The sequence below is a fragment of the Ochotona princeps genome, chromosome 15, assembly GCF_030435755.1.
Source record: "Ochotona princeps isolate mOchPri1 chromosome 15, mOchPri1.hap1, whole genome shotgun sequence".
Lineage (NCBI taxonomy): Eukaryota > Metazoa > Chordata > Mammalia > Lagomorpha > Ochotonidae > Ochotona > Ochotona princeps.
Window position 1 is genome coordinate 57609838 of NC_080846.1, and position 17608 is coordinate 57627445.

At 42.3% G+C, this 17608-nt stretch overlaps 1 protein-coding gene across 1 annotated transcript in view; it reads left to right on the plus strand.

The window, feature by feature from the left end:
* The window catches only part of LOC131482015 (midasin-like), a 34850-nt gene that overhangs the window by 13911 nt on the left and 3331 nt on the right, over positions 1–17608 (plus strand). The window contains 9 exon segments of the mRNA XM_058673157.1: positions 184–322; positions 867–981; positions 1302–1432; positions 2887–3031; positions 6749–6833; positions 10044–10262; positions 12810–13018; positions 13738–13860; positions 15996–16193. Of these exon segments, the coding sequence (XP_058529140.1) occupies positions 184–322; positions 867–981; positions 1302–1432; positions 2887–3031; positions 6749–6833; positions 10044–10262; positions 12810–13018; positions 13738–13860; positions 15996–16193 (1364 nt within the window).

Sequence of the window (17608 nt, forward strand, 5' to 3'; positions counted from 1 at the left end):
ATGGGAGATCCAGAGGAGCTCCTGGCTCTGGCTTTGGATTGGCTCAGCTCCAGCTGTTGCGGCCACATGGAGAGTGAACCATCAGACGAAGGTCTTCCTCTCTGTCTCTACTCTCTGTATACCCACCTTTCTAATAAAAATAAATCATAAAAAATAATAAAATACCTGTTCTTCCCTGGTTAGGTAAATTGTCTCCCCAGTTGTCTTTGTTGGAATCTAAGTTCAGCCGTGTCGTGTGGACCACAGCCATGCGGAGATTGGCCATGCTGGTGCAATGGGCATTGGAATTTGGTGAACCAGTGCTGTTGGTTGGAGACACTGGGTAAGTTCTATAACCCTCACCATTACTTGAGATATCTCTGAAGGGGCTGATTATTGGCACATGTTGTGATTTCTTTTTTATTTTCAAAGCCCTTATATTTTGTTTTGTTTTTAAAAGAAGCAAACAAGAGACCTGTGATTCACTCCGTTTGTCTTCAGATAGGCTACTTGCTTATGGAAAAGAATGATAGCTTGCATCTTCATCACTGTGGGCTGTGTTTGGTCATTCTTGATGAATGAGGTTCTTACCTTAGGTTTCCAGAGGGAAAAATGGATGAGTGAGTTAATCTCTTGGAAAGTTTATATGAATTGGTTCCCACCCCTCCCTCAATAGCTGTGTATACTGCTAGAAAATGATGGGATTGAAATTTGTGTCTTTCTGGATCAGAGATGTGGGAGGGGACAATGCACCTAGGATGTTTCTTGCTGCTTGTTCTGCTGCTGTGATGAGGTTGTCACTGTGGCTGCCCTCTATGCTGATGGGGTGTTTGGGTGTTTATTGGGAACTCATGCTCCTTTGTTAATTTGTTGTACATCTCTAATAGGTGTGGGAGAACTACGATCTGTCAGTTGTTTGCAGCTTTAGCAAATCAGAAATTCTGTCAACTGCCACTTATACACATGGAGACCTCGGACTTCCTGGGGGGGAGGCTGCGACCAGTGAGGCAGAAGCAAAGTGACAAGTTGTGTCCAGTGACAAATATTAATGTGTGCATTCGTTTTAAGAACTGCACTTCACTGTGTCCATGTGGAATTTTAGTCGTGTTGGGGTTTGTGGATCCAAGTTTTGGTTTAATGATGGAAGCGTATGTATCTTAGCAGAGTTCCATTAATCTGTAATTGGCTCAGACAATCATCCTGGTTCTGTCTGTGGTTTTAGGCTGCTATTTCTTCTAGAATGACCAGTTCATCCAGAGAGACGACAGCTGGCTACATGTGTATTCTCTGTACTTTAATTACCCCACTTTTCTATACTGTAGGAAGAAGTGGACACGTCAAAGCTTTTTGAATGGCATGATGGGCCTCTGGTTATGGCCATGAAAGAGGATGGTGTTTTCCTCTTGGATGAGATCTCGCTAGCAGATGACTCTGTTCTTGAAAGACTCAATAGGTACATGGTGAGAGTTTTGCTCTGTGTATGTGTGTTTTTGTTGATCTGCCTTTGTTTCGGTATTTAGTCTTGTGCATTATAATGTAGCTCAAAGGAATGGTCTTTTTGGCTCAATAGGTTCAGTTGCGAAAATGAGCTGTTCAAACCCCATAGCAAAGTGCCAGTTAGAATACCAGTTGTTTCGCTTCTGATGCAGCTTCTGTGAAAGCACTTGAGTCCTTGATACCGTATGGAGTGTTTAGATCCTATTTTTTCAAATTTTTTCCTATATTTGGGATAACGGAGGAGATAAAGGGAGAAGCCCCACCCAGTCTCTCACCCATCCCAGGTCCCTGATGTGGGGCATGCTCCGGGGGTCTTGCTCAAGTGGTTTTGATAGTTCAGTGGTTATGAATTGCTGCCAGTCTCGCCATTCCAAGCACGATGTGGTTGCTGAGGAATCTTCTGATTGACATAATCCACCTTAGAGTCTCCATTTGCCCTGTTTTTCACTGCCAGCATATGGCTGGGGTAAAAATTCTTTTTAAAAAGAGCACTTGCTTTCCTTTTTTTTTTTTCTTCTTTATTCATTTATTTGAAAGGCATAAGACAAAGGAAGAGACTTACAGGACAAGCCTGAAGAAGGTATAATAGAAAAGGGACTTTTTTCTTTTCTTATTACTTTATGTTGATGATCTTTACATAGTTGATTGGGGTGCAAAAGGTCAAGGACTTCAGGAAAGTGGGTAAAACCATTATTTCCACATTTTCTGTTTTTTTCTTCCTGTGTCTGGGAGGAGGGGAAGACATAAAGGGAGAAGCCCCACCCAGCCTCCCACCCATCCCAGGGTCTCCGATGTGGGGCATGCTCTGAGGGCACTGATCAGGTGATTTTGATAATTCAGCAGTTCTGAATTGCTGCCAATTTTGCCATTCTAAGCACAATGAAATCTCCAGACTCCACTGGCTGACATAGTCCACCTTCGAGGGAGTTTTCCTCTGATTAAATGTTGCAATAGTGAGTCATTTTAAACTTATGATAAGAAGCCATTAAGAAAAAAGCTGGCTTAGCAGGGGAGGTGTTTCTCTAAAGACTGTCAGAGGGGTTAGTGCTAAGGTGTGGGTGTAAGTCACCGACTGCAACACCTGCATCTCATGTGGGCATGGGTAGTTCATATCCCGGCTACTCTACTTCTGTCCCAACTCCCTGTTATCGACCCTGGGAAAACAGCACAAGACGACTTGAGTACGTGGGCCTCTAACTCAGATGGGAGCCCTGGAAGAACTCTTGGTTATGGCCTGGCACAGCCTTGGCTGTTACGGCCATTTGAAGAGTGAACCAGTGAGTGGAAGATGTCCCTGTGTCTTTCTCCACCTATATGACACTGTCTTTCAAATAAAAATAAATGTTAAGAAAAGTTGTCAAAGACTGCAAAGTACAATGTGTAAACCTTGTCTGAATTTCTTTCTCTCAGCATCCTTGAGGTGGAGAAGCCTCTGGTGCTAGCTGAGAAAGGGAGCTCAGAGGATAAAGATAATGAAGTGGAGCTGTTGACTGCTGGGAAAAAATTCCGTATCTTAGCCACCATGAACCCTGGGGGTGACTTTGGAAAAAAAGAGGTAAAAACTGTGTTTCCTTAAATACAATTTATTATTGCCATCCATATTTATGACCTGAAGTGTTATGTGGAGTTAGAAACTGGGTAAGAGCAAAACTCTGAAAAGACACTTTAGACTTACTAATAAATTGCAAACATAAGTTTGACACACACTTTCTCATTTGATGACTATCCTTGTGCATGTTCCTGAAATACCCTCTTTTCTTTTCTTCTCTTTTCTTTTTTTTTCTTTTCTTTTTTTTCTTTCTTTTTTAAAGATTTATTTATTTCATTACCAAGTCAGATATATAGAGAGGAGAGACAGGAAGATCTTCCGTCCGAATACCCACTCCCCAAGTGAGCCACAATGGCCGGTGTGTGCCGATACGAAGCTGGGAGCCTGGAACCTCCTCCGGGTCTCCCACGTGGGTGCAGGGTCCCAATGCATTGGGCCGTCCTCAACTGCCTTCCCAGGCCACAAGCAGGGAGCCGGATGGGAAGTGGAGCTGCCGGGATTAGAACCGGCATCCATATGGGATCCCGGGGCGTTCAAGGCGAGGACCCCAGCTGCTAGGCCATGGCGCTGGGCCCGAAATACCCTCTTTTCTAAGACTGCACAGTGCTTAGTGCTTTTTCCATTATTCTGACAAGTGCTCTTAAGGGCTCTGCAAAACATTAATGTTTTTGATAAGAAAAGCTGGATCTGAAATTTAAGCTCAGGCACTGTCTGTAAAGTCTACTTTCCTAAAGGCTGGTCTGAAACATTTCATGAGTGTTGAAGTGGCCAAAATAATCATAGGAGCCTCTTGTTGTTTTGCAGGTGGAGCTACAAGTAGATTGTGTAGGGTCAGGGTCACAGTGGTCCCAAAGTGAAGGGCATGGGGGCAGTTACCTCTGTCTGTAAGGCTCTATTGAGACACAGGTAGGAGCCAGCCACCCTGTGACTTTCAGGTGTGCAAAGTCTCTCAGTGGAGAACAGTCATCATTATGTGCTAGATTCCAGTTGTGCTCAAGTTAGAGAGCAGTGTGGTATGGTAATAGGTCAGAAATGATGAGAAGGAATGGGGGAGTTGATCTTGAAGGTAGGCAGTTACGATTCTTGCTAACTTAGTTTGTGTTTGAAATGTGAGCATGGTATTTTACACCTACTTTTTCTCAGTAGCATAGGAAGAAGGATTATTACCTGCTTCAGTGTCTGAAGAGAAAATACAGTAAGTAAAAGAGAAGGGAGAGAATGAAATAAATTGTGTGGGTGTTTGGCCTATTGACAGATGTTGTTTGGAACACCCACATGCCATATCAGCTAATGTATGCCCTAGGAAGCAGCAAGTGAAGTGGCAAATCCCTTTCACCCATGTTGGGCATCTGGATTTAATTCTTATCTTTCTATTCCTAGCATTGCCTGGCGGAACACTAGATGTTGCAGGCATTTGGGGAATGAATGCGTGGATGAAAGTTCTTTCTTTGTCTTTTCTAAACCTTTTAAGTTTTTCTTTTTAAGCTCAAAGTGTTTTTATTTAAAAATTTTTTTTTTTTACTTGAAAGTCAGATTTACAGAGAGAAGGAGATACAGAGAGAAAGATCGTCCATCCATTATTAGCTCTATCCCCAGGTGGCAGCTACACTTGGTTTTGAGCTGATCTGAAGCCTGGAGCCAGGCGCTTTGCTCAAAGGTTTTGTTTGTTTGTTTGTTTCTCATTTTATGACACAGTTTCATAGGCCCAGGGATTCCCCAAACCCTCCCTCCATATTGAGTTCCTCCACATTGTTACAGTAGTACAGATCATAAACAGTCATGATTCATTCATTGCGGGCATGGACCATGCAGAGAGTCCAGCATCTTATTGTCCAGATAAATTCAAGTCTCATTGGGAGACCATTCCTGGTCTGAAAGTAGGGCTGGTAGAAAATCATTCCCTCCAGTGAAAGGCCCCTACACAATTTCAACAACAGTTTACAACATCACGAAGTTAATTGACATGGTATTGAATGACCAGTATGTTAGAAAATGCAAGTTCTTAACTGTATCCTGTAACTACTTCGTTGATATCTCAATTATAATTTATACACAACTGGTTGCAATACCTTTAAATAGTTATATGGTAGTATTCAGCTGTCTCGTGTCTATTTTCATTTTCATATTTAGCAGCTTAAAGTATTCAAGCGTGATTTCTACTGAACTACGTGAATTTCAGGAGAGTGCAAACAGGCCTATACCTCAAACATGCCATATGTAGGTGCAGGGTCCAAAGGCTTTGGGCCATCTTGTACTGCTTTCCAGGCCACAAGCTGGAAGGGCACTGGAACAGCCAGGCTATACACCAGTGCCCATATGGAATCCTGGTGCATCCACGACAAGGCTTTAGCCACTAGGCTACCGTGCCAGGTCTTCAATTTTTTTTAAAGCTGTGCAGTTTCAGAATCAAAACATCGAATCTGTTTCTTGGCACATAGACAATACCACAGAATGCTGTAGTTTTAAGGCTCTGTATGTTAACTTGTCAGGTCAGCTTAAGTTTTCTTAGGCAAGACTGAACAAGGTCTACTTAAAGGAAAGCAACATTTTGGTTTTGCATCATCAGCAGGCAGAGCAAATGAGAGATGAAATGATTGCTAAGATTAAGCTGGTGATTGACCTGGTGCGATAGCGAAGCAGTTAAACTCCTTGCCTTGAACGCCCCGGAATCCCATATGGTCGCTGGTTCTAATCCAGGCAGCCCCACTTTCCATCCAGCTTCCCTGCTTGTGGCCTGGGAAAGCAGTAGAGGATGGCCCAGAGCTTTGGGACCCTATACTTGGCTCCTGGCTCCTAACTTCGGATTGGCTCAGCTCCAGCTGTTGCGGCCACTTGGGGAGTGAACTGTCAGACGGAAGATCTTCCTCCCTGTCTCTCCTCCTCTCTGTATATCTGCCTTTCCAATAAAAACAAAAGAATAAATCTTAAAAAAAAGACTAAGTTGGTGATGCGGAGCACTTGCACATTAACTGAATTGTGTTTATTGAGCTGCACCGCATGGGAGACCTGGAGGAGGTTGCTGGCTCCTGGTTTCGGATCAGCACAGCACCAGCCGTTGCAGTCACTCTGGGAGTAAATCATAGGATGGAAGATATTTCTCTCTGTCTTTCCTCCTCTCTGTATATCTGACTTTGCAATAAAAATAAGCATGGTTTCTGGTCCTTGATAGACCTGATAGATGATCACCAAGGAACAACGAAGTGATGACAAACTGATAATTTTGTGCATATGGCATGGCAGGTATTTGAGTTTTGGGGAAGGGAAAGAGAAATCTGTGCAGGGCAAAGGCCATGAGAATGGAGGGTCTTAATGATTCTTATTTGAAATGGTAAAAATATAAGCTTCCTTCATATAAGCTTCAGTAAACCCTTCTCTATGCGGAGATAGCCGTTTATGTTCTCTAGAGTATTACTGTGTGACTGAAAGTAAGATTGAAACCTCTGGCTGGAACCAGGATCTTTATGTGCCCTGTAGTGTAAAGTCTCTGGGCCATGTATGTAGAGTGGGAGAAGATTGAAGATGCTGCTGGCACAGAGAAGTGCAGTTTAGTGAGATGCTGTGTGTAGGGAGCCAAGGCAAAGTGAGCTTTCAGTAAATTGGTAACTAAGGTCATAAATGAGGCATCTGATATGTGCCAGAGTCCTTACCAACCTTTGCAAGGGTATATTTTCCTAACTTTCCTTATAGGTTTAAAATTCACATTAGGATTTGTGTTCATTATAGTTGTCTCCTGCCTTGAGAAATCGGTTTACGGAAATATGGTGTCCTCAGAGTACAAACCGTGAAGATTTGATTCAGATTATCAATTGTAATCTTCATCCAGGATTGTCCCTGAGCAGAATGGATCATAAAGATTAGTCGACAGGTGGCAGCAGTGTGGTTCACTGGGTTAAATGGAGGTGTGTGCTAGGAGCGTGTGTAACCATGTGTGTACATAGTGTTAAAGGAAATAGGTTGTAGTGAAATGGAAACAACATAAACAGACACTCAAAATGTTTCATTTCATTTTAATTATTGCCTCTTTGAGAAAGACTTTATAGAGCTTAAACTGTGTTTTTGTCACCAACATTTTTTTTCCTTTCCCTTTATTAAAAAATCGGTTGAGCCCAGTGCAATGTCTAAGTGGCAAAATCCTCACCTTGCAAGTGTCAGGACCCCAGTTCATGAGCAGGCTGTTCCACTTCCCACCCAGCTCCCTGCTTGTGGCATGGGAAAGCAGCAGAGGATGGCCCTGTACCCATGTAGGAGACCTGGAAGAAGCTCTTGACTTCTGGCTTCCTATTGGCTCCACCTGTTGTGGCCGTCTAGGGATGTGAACCAGCAGATGGAAGATCTTTCTCTTCATAAATCTGGTCTGCCTTTCCAATTAAAAAAATACCTAAAAATTATTATAAAATGTTGAAACATGAAGAAACTAGAATATTATTAAAAAATTTTAAACAATTATTCAGATGCCCAGTAAGATTCAGGTTGTTTATTACATGATGTATTTTTAGAAGTTATGTACTTAATGAATTTGCAAAGAGAAAAAGAGAGATTAAATCTGTCATTCACTAGTTTACTTCCCAGATACCTGCAATAGCCAGGACTGTGTTTGCACTGTAGCCAGCAACAAGGAGTGTCATTACTTGTGCCTCAAAAGGGGGCCACAAGAGCCAGAGCTGAGCCAATCCAAAGCCAGGAGCCAGGAGCTTCTTCCCGGTCTCCCATGGGTGTGCAGGGTCCCAAGGCTTTGAGCTGCGCTTGACTGCTTTCCTTGGGCACAAGCAGGGAGCTGGTTGGGAAGTAGAGTAGCCTGGATACAATCTGGCACCCATATGTGATCCTGATACATGCAAGGCTACCGCACTGGGCCTGATTTTTTTTTCTTTTTGATGATTTATTATTAATTTATTTTAATTATTTATTTTGATCATCTTTACATAGTTGATTAGGGCATAAATGGACAAGGACAAAGGAGAGTGGGTAAGACTATTGTTTCTACATTTTTTTTCTTGTGTCTGGGGGGAGGGGAGAGAAAAGGGAGAACCCACATGCAGCCTCCCACTCATCCCAGGGTCCTCAAAGAGGGGCATATTTACAGAGAGAAGGTGAGTCTAAGAGGAACATCTTCCATTTGCTGATTCACTCCCCAAGCAGTAGCAATGTCTAAAGCTGAATTGATCAGAAGCCAGGAGTCAGGAGCTGCTTCTGGGTCTTTCGCTGGTGTAGGGAGGTAAGGCTTGGCCATGCCTTCCCAGGGCACAAGCAGCTAGGGCATGATTTAATTCTAAGATTCAATACATAGGGTTTTTTTATTATTATTTTATTCTTAGAGAATATAAAAGGTATTCATTCAATGTATAATCATGTCTGTTCAACTTATTAAAGCTTGTTTCAAAAATAGATTGGATAGGGCCCGGTGTGATAGCTTAGCAGCTAAAGTCCTTGCCTTGCCTGCCCCAGGATACCATATAGGCATCGGTTCTAGTCCCAGCAGCCCTGCTTCCCATTCAGCTCCCTGCATGTGGTCTGTGAAAGCAGTTGAGGATGACCCAAAGCTTTGGAACATTGCACCCACATAGGAGACCCCCAAGAGGTTCCTGGCTCTTGACTTCGGATTGGCACATCTCTGACTGTTCTGGCCGTCATATCCACTTGGGGAGTGAATCAACGGATGGAAGATTTTGCTTTCTGTCTCTCCTCTCTATATCGCTTACTTTCCATTAAGGAATAAAATTGGACAACGGCTGGCCATGAGAATGGTAAGCTTCCTACTGTTGTGCTGGCATTACGTATGGCTACTGGTTCGAGTGCAGCTGCTGCACTTCTGATTCAGGAGCTTATCCTGATGCCAGGAGCTTCTTCTGGGTTTCCCACATGGGTGCAGGGTCTCAGGCTTTTGACCGTCCTCCATTGCTCCCCCATTACCCAAAGCAGGGAGCTGGATCACAAGCGTAGCAGCTAGAAAACAAACTGGCATGCATATTGGAAGCTGATGCTTGGAAGTGGAGGATTAGACAGTTGAGCCATCATGCCCGCCCCTAAATTTACTGTTTTATGACATTTGTTGGCAGTTATACTTTTAAGATAAAATGTTTTATACCGATTTTACAAGCTTTTATAAAAGGCTGTGCTTAATGTAAATGATACTGTTTCAATCTGTGAGTTAAGTAGGGTGTATTTTTTCCAAGGCAGGTCTTTTATGGTACATAATTGTGAGCATTAGACTAGTCACTACGCATGAAACAAAGTGTGTGAATTCACTAATTTGCTGAGTTGCATGATGGAGGGTAAAGAAGAAGACCTGAACTAAATGTCACTAAAAAGATGACATTCTTCATTATCACGAATGAAACACAGATGTTCCTCAGTTTCTGTTGGTGAATTAAGTTGAAAATGCATTTAATCCCCAGAAACTACTGAGCATCAGCTTAGTGACAGTTCAAAACTCACTCTGAGTTTTTTGTCCCTTCAGACTGGTGGACTGGGAGTTCTAGCTCCTGGCAATGGCTCAAGATAGTTGAAAGGACTGTCCCACATAGTGCTAGCTGGTGTTAAGATGAAAATTATTATAATTTTCTCTAAATGCAAATGCTTTTCCAGCACTGAGAGATCGAAAATTTGGGAGTAAAACCACTGATAAATCAGGAATCTTTTTATTGTGTTGTAGTGGATTAAACACCCCTTATGAATACTGATTTCAGGCACGCCTGAGTGCCCCACTTCTGATTCAGCTCCCTGGGGTGCACATGGGATAACAGCAAAAGATGGCTGAAGGGCTTGTCCTCTTCACCCACATGAGAGACCCAGATTGAATTCCTGGCTCATGGCTTGGTTCTGGTCCTGCCCTCATTTTTGCAACCATTTGAAAGTGAACTAGCAGATCAAAGGACACCACCTCTGCTTCACCACTGCATCTGTGCAACTCTTCCTCATAAATCAATCCACCATAAAGAGTATAGACTGCTTTTTGGGCATTTGTACCCTCTTGGAATTTGCTACAAACCACAAATGCCTTTGTTTTCTTTTGTCTTAGGGGTTGACATAGCTGAAGTGATGCTGGATTTAATTGATTGGCTGACCCGCCAGGAGTTTGGCCGAAACTACGTGGTCAGTATCAGAGATCTCCTCTCGTGGGTGAACTTCATGAACACAATGGTGGAAGAAGCTGATTCGAAAAGGCCAGACACCATCTCTACAGTCACATCTTTTGTTCATGTCGCCTGCCTGGTGTACATAGATGGAATAGGTTCAGGTATGTTGTCTGTTAGCTGGAGGAGGCAAGGAACCAGGGTAGAACGGAATGTGGATGGGAGCAATATGTGACTGGATCCTTAAGTTTGAAACTTAGAATGATTTTCCTTTTCTTCATGTTTTTTGAAAGGTAGTTGATGTAAAAGGTTTGCCACAGGCATGAGATGATTATAATGATTATGTTCTTGGAGCACTGAGTAGTTCTTAATATGAGCAGATTTCTGTTAATGGGCTTGCATCGTTTTGTTTTAAATTATCATAAAATTCAACATTAAAGTTATGGGCGTTCAGCTGGGAAGATTAGAAATAAAACACGTGGCTGGTGTTGATGCATTGGTACTCTTGTCTTTCGCCTGATTGGTCACTGCATGGCTGGGACGCTTTACTGAATAAGCTGCTGGTTAATGGATCTGAAACAAGTGGGATGGTGTCAGGTTCTTCTTTCAAGTGCTCACATGAAGAGTTGCATGTGTGCTCTAGTTCTGCTGAGATCTGTGCTCCCGAGGAACATGGCTCGGGCTCTTGTAAAAGCTCTAGTGAAGCTTGGTGCTGTGTTGATTGACTTACTGACCCTCTTATTGTAGGGGTAACTTCCTCTGGGTTTGGTACAGCTCTCTTGGCTCGAGAAGAATGCCTGAAATTCCTTATCAAGAGACTTTCCAAGATAGTCCAACTTACAGAATCAGGAAAATGAATTGAAGATTTATAGCATGCTCAAGGTCAAGGAATTCACTGGGATAGATAACCTTTGGGGAATTCATCCATTTTTTATTCCAAGGGGTAAGAATTTTTTTAAGAACTTAAAATTTTCTCATAGATGAAAGATTTTTACTTAATTCTTAGTATGTTGTATTCATGATTGTTTTTGAACATTATCTGAATTGGAATCTCACTTGACAGAATTGTAATTGAATGGTTCAAAATATATACATGGTATGTAAAGCTAAAAGAAACTGCAAAGTATGAAGAGATTATTTTCTAGAAATACATTTGCTTATTAGTTTTTATCTACAATAAGAGACTTCTTGCAATAAAGCTCTATGTCCCAGTTAAGCTGTCAGTAAAATATCTTGCACAGGGTTATTTAGCCCTGTATCTGAACTACATGACTGTCACTGCCTTTTACAAAAATAGGCTTGTGAACTGTTCAAGGCAGGTATTCTCTCATTCTTCTGCTTATTCCTGGCGATTGTCCTTTTGCCTGGTAGTCACAGGCGCTCAAAGTGTCTAGGCTGAGTAAGTGAATTAATGAATGGTTAAATGAGCAACCCAGTAGCCAAGAAGAAGTTTGGTTTGAGTTCTGATGCTTATCATCATTCAGGCTTGGTTGCCTTTCCAAGCATTTTAATGAGAGAAGTAAATGAGATGTCTCCTAATGAACCCTCTTTTTCTTGTGTGGTTGCTCCCACTGCAGGGTCATCTGCTCCTCTCCATTCTTCTCTTTCGCTGCTAATAATTGTTAATGTACAGAGGTTCATTGGTAAACAGTTCCATCCCAGACTTCCGACCAAATGGATCACATATCCTTTCCTCCTCCCTTCAAAGTTCTGTTACCTCTTAAAACACACTGTGTTGGGCCCAGCACAATAGTGTAGTGGTTAAGGTCCTTGCTGTGAACGTGCCAGGATTCCGTATGGGTGCCTGTTCTAATCCCGGCAGCCCCACTTCCCATCCAGCTCCCTGCTTGTGGCCTGGGAAAGCAGTCGAGGACAGCCCAGAGCTTTGGGACCCTGCACCTGAGTGGGAGACCCAGAGAAGCTCCTTGCTCCTGGCTTTGCATTGGCTCAGCTCCAGCCATTATGGCCACTTGGGGAGTGAATCATCGGACGGAAAATATTCCTCTCTGTCTCTCCTCCTCTCTGTATATCTGCCTGTCCAATAAAAATAAATCTTAAAAACGAGCAAGCAAAAAACCCATACTGTGTTCATCTTGATGGGCCTTGATGATGTAAGTGCTAAATCTCTTCCAAATCCACAGTCATAGTTTTCAGTGTTGTTATGTAGAATCTGTGTGCTCATATCTTGGTACTGGGCTAGTCTTCTGTTTGCACAGGTGAGGAAACAAATGCTGTCCTAACCCTGTCCTTCCTAATTCAAATACCAGAATTTCTTCTGAGAAATATAGTGACACAAGTGTTAAGTCCTGTGAGATTGTAATTTTTATTTTTTTATTCGTGTGCTTCGGTTGCCATATGAGTTAAGATAAGACATATCATTAATTGTCTAGGTGGCCTGAAAGCCTTGGAATTGCTTGGCTTTTAGTTACTATGAAAATTCAAGTACGAGTGTTACTGATGATTTGAATTATAGATTATAAAGTCAGAGATATTTATTTGTAATTAGACCTATGTAAATGTGTATAGGGAGTTAGATCTGTATAGCAGAGTTGATGATTGTATGCCACATTTTATGGATACCAGAGTAGGGAAAAGGTGAAATAGGGACCGTCACTACCAATCCAATGATGCATTCTTAGAATTTGGTGTTGACATGTATGTTTGAATTTGGTATGTCCAGCTTACATGTGCCTTTGCTTTTCTCCATGAAGGTCCTGTCCGCTGCAGGAATAATATCACCGATTATGCGCTCAGTGCAGCCACTACCGGTATGAATGCCCAGAGGCTTTTACGAGCTACCAAACTGAACAAACCCATTCTTTTGGAAGGCTCACCTGGTGTTGGCAAGACAAGCTTGGTGGCAGCATTAGCAAAGGCTTCAGGACATACTCTCGTTCAAATCAACTTATCGGAGCAGACAGTAAGCTTTATCATCTTGTAGTGGATGGGAATAGTTATTGGTGGCATTTTGTATTTATAGAATTTCCTACACTGAAGTTATTATGTAATAGGTATTAATTGTGTAGTGTCAAATGTTTCATGTATTGATGTAAACCTCAATCTTGCAGCTAACTGTGCTCTGGGTTTGTTAGTAGCTGACACCTACAGTAGTATTTTCAGTTAGATGCCGTATTGTAATCATCTTATGAGAAAGAATTACCTACTTTTCTATTTACTAGAATTCTGGTAAGTTTTTCATTTTGAAAAATAACCAAATAGTAGAAATAAAGTGGCTTGTAAACAAACCTTTGAAAATATAGGGCAGAGCTGACAAATGCAGTGTATCTTTTGTAATGGCGTCTAGGAAGCAGGACCTAGGAATTGCTATTAATGTTCTGGATTTTCTCTGTTTCCTTTTTTTCTTTTTAAGTTCACAAATTAATGTTCAGCAGGGAAAAATTAGAAATTTTAACCTAGAGCACTAACTCAGATTGAGTGATACTCATAAGCATTGCAGTGAGAAGGTGCTTGGGGACCATGTGGGCTTCAGGAAGAAGGCAGGGTAAATGTTCCAGATAAGGAGAAATAGTAGGGTATAAAGCCCAAGTGCTTCTCATTTCAGCTTTAGGATCCTGGACTCCAGTTATTTTTCTGTGGCTGATAATACTGGCTTTTCTCCCTTTCTTCCCTCTTTCAAAGGATATCACAGACCTGTTTGGAGCAGATCTCCCTGTTGAAGGTGGCAAGGGAGGAGAATTTGCCTGGCGCGATGGCTCCCTGCTGGCAGCTCTGACGGAGGGGCACTGGGTTGTGTTGGATGAGGTGAGGGCTTCTCCAGGACAGGGTCATTTGCTGGAGAAGCAGTCCTGCTTTCCGTAGCTCTTGCTAAGTGAGCGTGCTGATGGCTAGTGAAGACAGGTTCTGTTGTTAAGAGAACCTCCACAGCTTCTTTTAAGAATAAGAGAAGCCCCTCTACATGTCTAACTCAGAAACTCTCCTGCAGAAAAAAACTCTACCTTAATTAGTTTAGCCTTCCTTCTCTGGAAGATCTGCTGTGTTTGTACTTGTTTCAGAGGTGTTTTCCAATAGCATCAACCGCTTGTTCTGTGTTAGTATACTTTGAGGAGCTGGGAAAGAGAAACAAAAATCACGTACAAATGTGACCAGGAGATGATCCGTGTAATCTGTATATTAGAAGGAAAGATCACACTGTGAGACGTGGTAAATTCTCAATCTTTAACAGGTTCAGAATGAAAACAGTTCAGTTGGAGTGTGCAGTGTTAATTCTGGACAAAACTGGAAGGAGTTGTGGAGCTGAAATGGTGAGAGCAATGGAATCTCTGCAGATGCAACTTGGACTCCGTCCAAGATCCAGGACTTTCTGGGTCCTCCATCAGAGGCAGAGTGCAGAGCTGTTTGTTGCCATTCGTGCAGAGCAATCAAGAAACAGGTTCTTGCCTGTAATTTGTATTGTAGCTTCTTTAGGCAAAGGAAGAACCAGGTTTTTTTTTATTATTATTATTATTATTGGAAAGCCGGATATACAGAAAGGAGAGACAGAGGGGAAGATCTTCCATCCGATGTTTCACTCACCAAGTGAGCCACAACGGTCTGGTGCGCGCCAATCCGATGCTGGGAACCAGGAACCTCTTCCAGGTCTCCCACGCGGGTGCAGTGTCCCAATGCATTGGGCCGTCCTCAACTCCTTTCCCAGGCCACAAGCAGGGAGCTGGATGGGAAGTGGAGCTGCCGGGATTAGAACCGGCGCCCATATGGGATCCCGGGGCATTCAAGGCGAGGACTTTAGCCGCTAGGCCACGCTGCCGGGCCCAAGAACCAGGTTTTAATGCTGAAAGCTGCTGTTTATTCTGCTGTTCAGTGGAAATACATTCGGCACCCAGAGAGCCTTCTGTATTTGAAAATGAACTTTTTTTTTTGAAGGTTTATCTATTTATTTGAAAGAATTAGAGAGGAGAGGATACTGATTTTTTTTCTTTTGATTCACTCCTAAAGTAACTTCAACAGCTTGTCAGAGAAGCCAGGGGTGCCTTACAGGTCTCCCACGTGGATCGGGGCCCAAGGACTTGGAGCATGCTCTGCTGCTTTTTAAGGCACACTAGTAGGGAGCTGGGTTAGGAGTGGAGGAGCTGAGATTGGAGACAGCACCTGTATGGTATGCTGTCGCTGCAGGTGGAGGCTTAACCTGTGCTGTGTATTTTCTGGTAAAACAGAGAAAAATTTATGTATTGTAGTGCTTGTGTAAATATTACCATTGAGGGTCTTGAGTTTTTCCCCCATATACATTTTATTGATTCATATTTTCTTTATTGGATTTTTCCTCCACTACTTAAACAGCGTGTGTGCCTCCCCAGCCTTGTGCTGTAAATTCAGTTCTCCTCATTTCTGATATGAGAACCCCTGGCGATTATTCTTGTTCATGGAACTGTTGGTGAATGTATTATGTCAGTGAAGCCCTCTTGGAGATTTAACTCAGTCTTTGAGCTGGGAAATCGTATAAAATAACTGTCAAACATTGTCTATTCCTTGCGTTAGTGTTAACTCTCTAAAAAGTTAGACCATGAAAATGAAAAGCTTGTATGTTGGTAAGTGTTTTGGTAAATTCTTGTTTACAGCATTGGTAATTAGTGGTGTACATATAGACACAATAACTTTAGAGAAGATTGCAAGTTTATAAAATCAATTCAATGTTTATTCACATTACTTAAGAATAATTGATATACGCTTGTATTTATTACATCCAAAATCTTTTCCCCATCTATTTAAATTAATGAATAATAGACTATGCATCGACTGCATGTTTCAAAACAAGAGGGATGCTAAATACTGAGCTTTCTGCTAAAGATAAGCTAACTTTGCTGGATATCATTCCCCTGTTGTTTTAATAGTTGTATAAAACAGATAATGAAAGGTACATATGTTCTTTGTTCCCAAAATAGCTTAACCTGGCTTCTCAGTCCATATTGGAAGGACTCAGTGATTGCTTTGACATTCGAGGAGGAATCTTCGTACCAGAATTGGGGATGACTTTTCAAGTACAGCATGAAAAGACAAAGATTATTGGATGTCAGAATCCTTTTAGACAAGGAGGTGGGAGGAAGGGCTTACCCAGGTCTTTCCTTAGCAGATTTACTCAGGTGAGATTCACTGTTGCCATAGAAACTGGTGGTGGAAAGGCAGGGAGTCATGAGGTGGCTGTGACCTGGCTTTCTGGGACCTCACTGTGACAGTGGAAGAGGACCAACTTAATGGCTCCCTTTTCTTGTCTCTATATTATGTACATTGATTTGACTGATTTCTGTTAATCACTTTTCTGTCGGCTTGAATCACTTGAGGGACTTGATTAGTTACCAGAGGATTGTAACATCACTGTACTATTCAGGGTTCTATTGGCTACCCTCGGGAATGGGCTACAGTGTTTGACCTTTCCTAGTCCAAGTGATTTGTTCAAACCATTAGGAAAATTTCACCTTAAAAGTTATATATTTGAATTTGTAAACAGTGAGGTGAGAAAGCTGAGTAAAACTCCAGTATCACATGAATTATTATGTGATATCTTATTCTTTAATTTTTCTTTGTAGAAGGATGTGTCTATGTTTATTTGATTTTAACAACTGGTTTCTGCTACTTGACTAAATGACGTACCTTATCCCTTGGAGTTTAAAAATTGGCTGGTATCTTTTTTTTTTTAAGATTTTATTTATTTTATTACAGCCAGATATACACAGAGGAGGAGAGACAGAGAGGAAGATCTTCCATCCGATGATTCACTCACCAAGTGAGCCACAACGGGCAGGTACGCGCCGATCCGATGCCGGGAACCTGGAACCTCTTCCTGGTCTCCCACACGGGTGCAGTGTCCCAATGCATTGGGCTGTCCTCAACTGCTTTCCCAGGCCACAAGCAGGGAGCTGGATGGGGAGTGGAGCTGCCGGGATTAGAACCGGCGCCCATATGGGATCCCGGGGTTTTCAAGGTGAGGACTTTGGCCACTAGGCCATGCCGCCGGGCCCAGGCTGGTATCTTTTAAGACCATTTTATCATGAGCATTTTCAGTTGAAAGGTTCACAAAATTTTTCAGTTTTAACACTTTTATACCTACCATCCAGTGTTTTGTAGCCATTGTATTTTACACCTAGAAAAGTTTAAAAAACTAAGTAAAAAAAAATTGCACATGTCTGTCTTTTTTCTTGAGTAGAATTCAAAAGAAATCCGTGTATTTTTAATAGTTGTTGATTTTATGTGGGCTTTATTTGTCTATATGAAAGGCAGAGTTATAGAAAGAGAGAGAACCAGAAACCAAGAGAGAGAGATCTTCTGCCTACTGGTTCACTTCCCCAGTTGCCACAATGGCTAAGCTTGAGCCAAGTCAGACCTAGCATGTTTGCCTGGGTCTAGCTCTGGATCCCAAATACTTAGGCCAACTTCCGCTGCTTTCCAGGTGAATTATCAGGGAGCACCTGGGATCTGAATCGGCACCCATATGAGGTGCTGGTGCTGTAGGCAGTGGCTTCACTTACTGTATAACACTGCAAGAACCAGATTTTACCTT